Below are 9,535 nucleotides of genomic sequence, written 5' to 3'. Positions count from 1 at the left end.
CCTTTACTTATTCCCATTGAAGTGACTGATACACAGAGATAAAACAAATCCTCCTGGAACAGAGCTGAGGCTATCAATCATGGTTTGATCCCTCCCCTGTTACTTTTTTTTTGCTTGGTGTCATGAAAACTTGTCAACAGGGATTCATGATGCTAACAGAGGAACTAGATAACAGAGAAGAATGACACTTATAGCTTTTTGAGAGAGTCAAGTAAGCCCAAAGAAATACTTTCATGTCTGAGGTTTTCAACCACTTTGAGTATTCCAATGCTCCATCCCAACTTACTTTTATTACCTATCCTTCCTTTCCCCTGAAACTCGTGTCATCAGGTGCTTGTAGACTCTGGATTGCAGCAGGCATAACACGCCATTCCATCGGCTTCTCACACCAAAGGGAAGAAAACCCTTCTCCAATCTACAGCTTTCAAGACACCTAATTCTGAACTATTTTGGATACTTACTAAATAAACACTGTTGCCACCATATTGGTTCTTACCCCTTTTGAATCGAAATGTAAGAATGATCCACACTTTACAAGGCTAATTTTCATCCCGTTGACACCATTAAGCCCCGTACACACGCACCGATTGTTGGCCGACCGATCGGCCGTCTTTTGTCCAGTGTTGTTGTGTTGGTTGAAATGTGCTCTAGACTGCACACAAATTTTGTCGGCCAACAACCAACTGCAGAAGTGATGTCATGTTCTGGTCTACTTTTCGTGTGTTTTTTCTTCTCTGAGCATGCCCAGTCTTGCTCATCTGACTTTTGTTGGCCGAAATCTGTACTGACTGACGAACAATCGGCCGTTCTGGTGACGGCCAACAAAAATTTTATAGCATGCACACCAGATTTTGTTCGGCCGAAAAGTCGCAGTCGGGTGTCGGAAGCATCATACTAACAAGCCGACAATCGGCCGATCGGATGTTGGCCGAAAATTTACGGCCAACAATCGGTGCGTGTGTACGGGGCTTTACTCTCTCTGTTCACTCCTATACCCCATGGCTACACCTACAAATGGGAGCTAGACCTGAGTATCAAGCGGAGCTCAGATCTGAAAAACAACTTGATAGTGCTAACTCGCTGCATTAGCCAAAGAGATTTAACTACAAAGCATTACTCAGATGGTACATAATACCAAAATGATTGGCCCATGCAATACCAGGTCACCCATATACATGTTTTTTCAGCTGTATGAAACTGGGATTGTGGATACAGATCTACAGGATCCTTCATATCCCCTCCAAAGACCACAACCTATAACCCTAAATACAGCACTTGTACACCTAATAACAAAAGGGATGCCCAAAAAAACATTTCACACTCATAACTCACATTCTGACAGCCACAAAGTAGATAATAAATGTGATACCACAATTGCAGTTCTGCAAACATACAAAATGATGCCCCCATTTGCCACATACCACAAATAAAAATAATATACTGAAACAAGCAATTGCTATTCATATACACAATGTGTATATCAACCATGAACACAAAATTATCCGAAGTCCCATGAATATTAATTAGTAAAAAGTCCCATTGTGATTTAAGCCCTTATGTGAAAATAATTAATTATTTATAATTAAATCACTGTGGGACTTTTTATTAATATTCACCGGACTTCATATAACTTTGTGTTCACGGTTGATATACATGTAGCCATATTTCCAGGCATTGGGCCTGATGTGGGTCCGCCATTGTTACCGGGATCACTTCCAACGCATTGATGTTGAGAACCCAAGTGTGAGAGCTGAGACATTGACCATTCCGGCATCTTTGGTGTTTTTTTTATAATGGGGATGGGAGAAGGGAATGAGTGGGATACTCCTCTGGCTCAACTAGGTTTAACTGGGACACTTTGTAGAAAAAATGCCTGTTAGCGCTGTCCTGGCGCCAGCTGAATGCCAACCAACGCTTCCTGGCGCTTGAAATACTGTTCTGCTGAAACTTCGACTTTAACTCCTTGGTTAACTCAGAAGATCCAGGACTGTAATAATCCTTGACTCTTGACACTCTGTCTAGCTCAAAAGTCCTGTGTAGAACTCCCTCCACCCCTTCACTGACTGAGGTAGCTTCTTGTAACTGCTTGTGCTGCTGCAACTCCTAACACTGCACTCTTGACTCTTCAGGGCCCAACCGCTGGCGCCCCTCTACACTTCCAGGGTCCTTTCACTAGGCAACCCCCTTAACACTTCAGGGTCCTTTCACTAGGCAACCCCCTTGGCAGGCTTCAGGATCCCTGGGACCTTCACCGGAGTGGTCCCCTCTACACTAGGTAGACCCCCAGGGGCAGTTCACAGTACTCATGACCTTGGAAGGCTTTCCTGGAACTTAACCCCTCTTCCTCCGCTGGTACTCGGCACACCGGTTCCTCTCTGCAGCTCAGCTCTCTCTTCCGGATTCTCAGGCAGCCACCCGATCCTTCTGACAGGAGGGGAGACAGCCGTACCCTCCCTCCTGGGACTCTGCTTCCCGCCAAAGACGCTGCGTCATGCGTTCCCCTTAAACTTATACCCACTCCCAGAATCCTCTGCGGCAGAATCTGCCTTCTGGGGTAGATACAGGCCTGAATGGGCCACTGATTGGGTTTCCTCCACTGCCCAATGAGAATCCTCTCATGGAGCCAGTGGGGAGACTCCCCCTTCAGCAGCCACACCTGGGAGACATGACAGTCCATGTCATGCAAAATCCAATCATCCAAAAACAAAAGAGGGAAAATAACATGATTGGATGATGAAAATCAGCATAGTCTTACCACATTTACTAAGCTATAGGGAAAATGAGCACCACCATTATGCCTTTAGTAAATCAACCCCAATGTCTAAATTCCATCAAATCTGGAAACCTTAGGTCTCACATTTTCTGCTGAAAAGCTTTGATCGTCACCTACTGGATCTCAAAAATGTTTATGTGGTTTAGCGGCTAAATGTAGTAGTTGCTAATTGGCTGTACATTCACGCAAAACTGTATCTTTGGTCCCAAAACAGACCCAACAATTGAGAACTGTCCACGGGTTTTTGTTTATTTGAAACACAGGTTTTGCATTCTCATACAAGTCTATGCAGTGATGGCAAACCTTGGCACCCCAGATGTTTTGGAACTACACTTTCCATGATGCTCAACTACACTGCAGAGTGCATGAGCATCATGGGAAATGAAGTTCCAAATCTTTTGGGGTGCCAAGGTTTGCCATCACTGCTATCGGGGATGCAAAACAGCAGGTGGGAAGGAGGTAAACCGCAGGTCAGATGCATATGTATATAGAAGTAATATATATATATATATAATAATACACACACGTGAACTGCTGATTTTGAAACACTTAAAAATGTACCCCCATTATCTGAATAGTATATCTGTATGCATGCTTGTCTATAGTCTTTTAGTTTCCTCCATTGTTATTCCATTTGTATTATATTTATTTTCCTTTACAATGTTGTTTTCCTCTAGGAAGAGCGCCTGCTGGCTAACATGTAATTTGCTTTAATGTTTCACTCATCAGAGGAAGCCCTTTCCCTCATTCACATCCTTTAGTGAGATGTGATCCTATGCTCTAAACGCAAACTCTTCAGGTTTAATGGAATGCCTTGTCCCCACTTTAATGACGTAAAAAAAAAGGTAAAATGGCAGATAATTCATAATTCTGCAAGCACATCAGAAATGCAAGTCGGTATATTCCTGTGCCAACCTTTTCTGTATCCTGTTACAGTACTTGGTTTACTTTTCTCTGTACTGTCATGAGGCAGCTTGCTATGGGGGCACCCGAGCCCCTGCTCCGTGAGTCCATTCAGGGCCCCCTCCTTATTAGCTCACTGACTTTGTTTGACAGCAGCGGGAGCCAATGGCGCCTGCTGCTGTGTTTCAGCCAGTCAGGAGGGAGAGTACTGGACAGCAAAGTCTCTCGTGCAACATCGCTGGATCGAGATGGGGCACAGGTAAGTATTAGAGGGGCTGCTGCACACAGAAGGCTTTTTATCTTAATGCATAGAATGCATTAGGATATAAAAAACCTTCTGCCTTTTAGAGACACTTTTAAGGAGTTGTAAAGGCAGAAGGTTTTTTTTTTATCTTAATGCAGTCTATGCCTTAAGATAAAAAGCCTTCTGTGTGCAGCAGTCCCTCTCAGCCCCCTTAATACCTACATGAGCTCCATCCTTATCCAGCAATGTCCACCAGTGCCACAGCATTGTCTGAGACACAGCAGTGGAGCCATTGGCTCCCACTGCTGTCAATCAAACTCAGCCAATCAGAGAGAGGGGGCGGGGCTTAATGGCAGCACCATCTCTGAATGTATACACGGAGCTGCATCTTGGCTCAGGTGCCCCCATAGCAAGCTGCTGGCTGTGGGGGCACTCAACAGGAGGTAGGGGCCAGGAGCTCCAGACAGGGACCGGGGAAGTGAAGGATCGGGGCTGCTCTGTGCAAAACCACAGCACAGAGCAGGTAAGTATAATATGTTTGCTCTTTTAGTAGAAAAAAAAAAGACTTTACAATCACTTTAAGCATGCTAGAATGTAGGCTTGCCCTATGGATTATCATACCTTTTAGGTGAGTACTCGGCTTCTCCCACTTTTATTGTTTTCTTTGCTTTGCCACTGCTGAGACACAATAGGGAGTTTCAGTAAGGCAATCCTGCCTGAAAAAGGTAAAAAGAAATAAAAAAAATGATATTGGTTTCTTGCTCAAAGATAGTTTAAAGGAAAAAACTGCCAAAAATTACAAATTTCTGCCTAAAAATAACAAAAGGGGGGGGTAAAAAATTTCAAAGTAGTGAGTGACTATTCGTCTACTAAAAACATATCTGGCTTTATAAATGTGATCTTATTATGTTCCCTTTTAATATTATAATGACTCCTCTACATTAAAAACAAAGCTACTGTATATCATTTAATTGTTTTTTCTTTCAGGTTTCTCTTGAGAAATCGAAAAATTAATCAAAGTGTAATTTAGGGAAAAACAAGACAGTGGCTTTTTAAATGATTGTGGCATAAATATGCATATTCCAGCCAGCTAGGTGCGTGTGTGTCTGTATACAGCCCTGGCACCGACCTTATCCTTGGAAAACAGTAGAGATTGGCCAACCTGACATCCATTTTATAGTGGTTGCCTGAAGAGGTCAAGGTGAAGTCTGTAGACATACTTTAATTTCCTTTCCTGACATTTGGATGGTTAGGGCAATGACTATCTTATGGCTTTGGGTGAACTTACCTATCAGATCTGAATAAAGATTTTGTGTTGGGTCCTAAATATATACAAACTTGACCGGTATTGGAGAAGACATTGATTGTAAATGTCAAAGAATTCAAAGCAAATATTAAGAACACGCTTTAGGTCAGTTATGTATTCATTAAAGTGATTGTAAAGTCTTGTTTTTTTTAAATAACAAACATGTTTTATTTACCTCCTCTGTGAAGTTGGTTTTGCACAGAATGGCCCGGGCACTCCTCCTTCTCGGGTCATTCTTCAGGTCTCTTGGCCCCTCCCTCCTGTCGAGAGCCCCCATAGCAAGCAGCTTACTATGGGGGCACCCGAGCCGAGCTGCAGCTCCCTGTGTACATGGACATGGAGCTGCTGTTCGGCCCCGTCCCCTTTCTCTCCTGAATAGCTAACTGACTTTGACAGCCGCGGAAGCCAATGGTGCTGCGGCTGTGTCTCAGCCAATCAGGAGGGAGAATACCAGACTGCCGAGGAACTCATGAACATCGCTGGAGAGAGTTGGATCAGGTAAGTATTAGGGGTGCTGGAGGGGCTGCTTCACTTAGAATAAAAAAAACCTTCAGCCTTTACAACTCCTTTAAAGTGGATTTTCACTGCATCTGAGCATAAAAAACGCTAATTAGTTCATTTTTATTATTCAAAGCAAACTCCCCCATCTATCCATATCTCCATACCTTATTATGTTGAGACATCTCTTTGAAAAACACCCCTAGCATTTCTGGCTTCGTCAATCTTGAAAAAGGTCAGATTATTCATGAAGCATTTACTTCCTGGAATCCATCTGCCCTTAGCTCAAGCATGCATGCATGCAGGAGTGTGTCCTTAGCTGAGAAAACCCCTCCTCCTCTCTCCTGAAGACTCCTGGGATGTAGAAATCATTTGCCTAGGCAAGAAACTAGGAAGTAACTGAAGAAATTTAAAAAAAGTTTAAAACAATATGATATACTTGCCTATCTGTTTACTAATGCTAGCAGCATGAGGATTAGAGATAACCAATGTTGATTGGAAGAGTGAAGTTGAACTTTAAGGCCTCATGCACACTGGACGTTTTTGGAGCTGCTGTTAGCAGCGTCAGACGTTTTTTTTTTTTTTTGCAGCTGCAGAACGCCCATCCATGTTATTCTATGGCCTCATGCACACATAGAGCTTTTAGGAGCTCCAAGTGGCATAGGCGTTTTACAGCTCCAAAAAAACCCAGGAACTGTGCGTTCTGGAGCTGCAGCGTCAAGCTGTAAAAACGTCTGACGCTGTTAGAGACTGAATAACGTTGCTTAACGTGCGTTAAGCCACGTTATACATTTTTTTTCATCCATTCAATGAATATGGGAGCCTATTGATTTGAATGGAAGTCGCACCGCAAGTCGGATCAGGATGATCCGACTTGCGGCGCGACTTGCGCTGTGAGAATCTTGAGGGGGAACTCCACGCCAAAATGGGGGGAAAAAAACAGCGTGGGGTTCCCCCCCAGGTTCCAAACCAGGCCCTTCGGGTCTGGTATGGAATTTGAGGGTAGCCCCACGCCGAAAAAACGGCGTGGGGTCCCCCCCAAAATCCATACCAGACCCTTATCCGAGCATGCAGGCAAGGAAAGGGGAGGGGACGAGCGAGCGGCCCCACCCCCCCTGGACCATAACAGGCCACACGCCCTCAACATGGGGGGGGGGTGTGGGTGCTTTGGGGCGGGGGGGGGCTTTGCACCCCCACCTCAAAGCACCCTGCCCCCATGTTGATGAGGACAAGGGCCTCATCCCCACAACCCTGGCCGGTGGTTGTGGGGGTCTGCGGGCAGGGGGCTTATCAAGGGGGCCCCCAGATCCCGGACCCCCTCCCTATGTGAATGGGTATGAGGTACACTGTACCCCTACCCATTCACCCCATAAAAGGCAGTGTGTGTAAATAACGACAGGAGACGTTTTGAAAAGTTTATTAAAAATCTTCATCCGGTCTTCTCCGCTCCGCTCTTCTCCTCTCCTCTCCGCTCTTCTGGTCTTGTCCCCTCCGCTCTTCTGCCCTCCGCTCTTCTGCCCTTTTGCCTCCTCTGGCCCTCCTCCGACGCTGTCACCAGTGATTATGCCGGTCTCCGGTCTCTGCAGCTTATTATATAGTCCATGTTGAGGGCGTGAGGCCTGGTATGGTCCAGGGGGGGTGGGGCCGCTCGCTCGTCCCCTCCCCTTTCCTTGCCTGCTGGGCTGCATGCTCGGATAAGGGTCTGAATTTTGAATTTTGGGGGGGACCCCACGCCTTTTTTTCTACCCTCAAATTCCATACCAGACCCGAAAGGCCTGGTTTGGAACCTGGGCGGGAACCCCACTCCGTTTTTTTTTTCCCCATTTTGGCGTGGAGTTCCCCCTCAAGATTCTCCCAGCGCAAGTCGCATCATCCTGATCCGACTTGCGGTGCGACTTCCATTCAAATCAATATGCTCCCATAGGGAACCTTTGATTTTGAATGGAGGCAGAAAAAACGCTGCTGAAAGCTACGTGGCCAAACGTGCAATAACGCTAATGGAAAAAGCTACTGAAAGCACGTTTTTACAGCTGCTTTTTCCCGGCGTCAAACAGCTTTGGAGCTCGTTTTTATGATGCCCTGTGTGCATGGAGCCTAAAGAATCATACATTTTTTTCATACTGCTGATGGAAGTAGCTTCATTTTGTCTCCCAAGATAAACATTCATTGAACGATAGTTGGAGATATTTCATGTCAGGTAGTCTCTGTTATGTTGCTCATTGATGCCAATTCAGCATGTTTTTCCGCAAGGGAATTGTTAAGGGAAGGTCATGAGTGGCAGAATCACAAGACTTGCTGAACAGATTTAGAAATCGTTTCTCAGATAAAACAGTTTACATGTGTATTTCAAATGTGATTTTACTGTATTTGCCTACCTGAGTTCTTTGTTTCTACATTTGAATTTTGTATTACAGGTTCCTATGTGGGCATCAGCAATTTCTTGTTACCATCACTGCCTATAGGTGTATCAATTGTGTCTAATTCAGACAAGAGTACTTAATCCTCTCATTTTCATATAAATAACTTTTCCCGGTGGTTAGATTTGTAAATGATGTTTGTGTTGTTCATCCCTGTAGTTGGATATTGGAAACTAAATTCTTATTTCATATGTATTCAAGGGCCTGAGACAAGCCAAGACATGAAGCTCAATGAGAGGAACTTGGTCTATTACGCCACCTGCAAGTCACCGGTGGACAAATGTGGGTTTTTGTATAAAAAGGGTGAGCGCAATGCTTCCTATCATAGACGCTGGTTTGTGCTGAAGGGTAACATGCTCTTTTACTATGACACTGAAGAGCGCAAAGAGCCCCTCGGAGTGATTATACTGGAAGGATGCAGAGTGGAGCTATGTGAGTCTACGGAAGAGTTTGCTTTTGCAATCAAGTTTGGCTATGCCAAATCCCGTGCCTATATTCTTGCTGCTGACAGCCACAGCACGATGGAATCCTGGGTAAAGGCTCTATCCAGGGCAAACTTTGAATACATCAGACTTGTAGTAAAGGAACTCCAGGAGCAGCTTGTGGAAATGAAGAAAAGTCAAAGGTCTCTTAGTGGGACTCAGGACACTGCGGAAATAAATCCCAATTTCCACAGTGACTGCCCCGCAGCCCAGGATACTCAAGATAGGCCGTCACTAAAGGACAATGGCAGCGTGCCATGGAATAGCACTCCAGATAATGTGCCCAATGGTATCATTCATACAAACGGACCAAAATATAAATACATCACTAAAGGGCATTTTGGAGATGACTTAGGGGAAAGTGGTCAGCTGTACTCCACGGCATTGGAGAAGAGTATGCAGACCGACAGCAGCGCAGATGAGGCATGTGCCAGTAATAAGGGGACTGAAGTCACTGCCAGCTTCTCCAGGCTTCATGACTTTTTTGGTAAAGAAATTCTGCAACTAAGAACACAGTGGGTGGAAAACTCCTATGAAAAGTCATGAGCAGTAAGCTGAAAATCTCCACCTAAAGGGTCAATCCACGTAGAAAAGGTATCTCAAATTTGGGTAGCTGTTGACAGGTTTGATTGCTTTTTATATCCCTCATAGACTCAGATGATGAGGTATCTGCACCTAAATTCCCAGCTTCACCTACCCACTGCAGCCGTTGTCTGTGTGCAGGAAGGGGGATTACAAGACAACACCAGGATTTCAGACAAGGAGACCTTTTTGCTGGATTTGCCAGGAGATTTTCAAATCTGCCATGAGATTCAGACCAGATGTATCCAATCATAGTTGAAACATCAGTTTTTGGGTAGACTGACCTTTAATTAACTGAATCAATTATAAATTCTTCACCAGTAGCCTCTA

The 9,535-nt window shown here is 44.7% G+C and overlaps 1 protein-coding gene across 1 annotated transcript in view; it reads left to right on the top strand.

Moving 5' to 3' along the window:
* PHETA1 (PH domain containing endocytic trafficking adaptor 1) overlaps positions 1-9,247 on the top strand; it is a 10,860-nt gene extending 1,613 nt beyond the window's left edge. The window contains exon 2 of the mRNA XM_082275898.1: positions 8,343-9,247. Within this exon, the coding sequence (XP_082132024.1) occupies positions 8,363-9,169 (807 nt within the window). The 5' untranslated portion in view covers positions 8,343-8,362 and the 3' untranslated portion in view covers positions 9,170-9,247. The remainder of the gene's footprint in view (positions 1-8,342) is intronic.
* Positions 9,248-9,535: the final 288 nt, after the last annotated feature.

The sequence above is a fragment of the Pelophylax lessonae genome, assembly GCF_965119305.1.
Source record: "Pelophylax lessonae genome assembly, chromosome: 1".
Taxonomy (NCBI): domain Eukaryota; kingdom Metazoa; phylum Chordata; class Amphibia; order Anura; family Ranidae; genus Pelophylax; species Pelophylax lessonae.
This window is presented reverse-complemented; position numbering and strand designations above follow the sequence as displayed.